Below are 443 nucleotides of genomic sequence, written 5' to 3'. Positions count from 1 at the left end.
ACGTAGTGATAGAGAACGACAAGCAGGAAGAGCGACACGCCCAGCATGTTGGCGAAGATGGCGAGCTGCACGTCGGTGATCATCCTACGGAGAAGAGGGCGGGCTGAGCCTGCGGCCGGCACCACTCCCTGCCCAGACCAGGGCCCGTCCTCGCCCCCCTGGTCGCCTGCGCGCCTCTTAATAGACACCCGGCGTAAAGTGTGTTTTAGAATACAAATAATAAATAAAATCAAACCTTAACTAAGCTGTAAAAAGCCTCAGCTAACGTAAGATATATAACGAAAGTGATTTTAGAGAATCTGACTACACGATATGCGATCCGGCTGAAGGTAGGAGACCTGGTCCGGAAGTTTGTGGCGCCAGCTCAGTTCCAGGACAGGCACTTCCGGCCGGGTCGGTCTCTCTAGCCCCGCCGTCTCGCCTGCTCCCCGCCGCGCGCCTGC

General features: G+C 56.4%; 1 protein-coding gene across 1 annotated transcript in view; it reads right to left on the bottom strand.

The window, feature by feature from the left end:
• OST4 (oligosaccharyltransferase complex subunit 4 (non-catalytic)) overlaps positions 1-443 on the bottom strand; it is a 1,496-nt gene that overhangs the window by 857 nt on the left and 196 nt on the right. Inside the window, exon 2 of the mRNA XM_006767584.2 lies at positions 3-84. Coding sequence (XP_006767647.1) covers positions 3-83 — 81 coding nt within the window. The 5' untranslated portion in view covers position 84. The remainder of the gene's footprint in view (positions 1-2; positions 85-443) is intronic.

The sequence above is a fragment of the Myotis davidii genome, unplaced genomic scaffold (genome assembly GCF_000327345.1).
Source record: "Myotis davidii unplaced genomic scaffold, ASM32734v1 scaffold238, whole genome shotgun sequence".
Classification (NCBI taxonomy): Eukaryota; Metazoa; Chordata; class Mammalia; order Chiroptera; family Vespertilionidae; genus Myotis; species Myotis davidii.
This window is presented reverse-complemented; position numbering and strand designations above follow the sequence as displayed.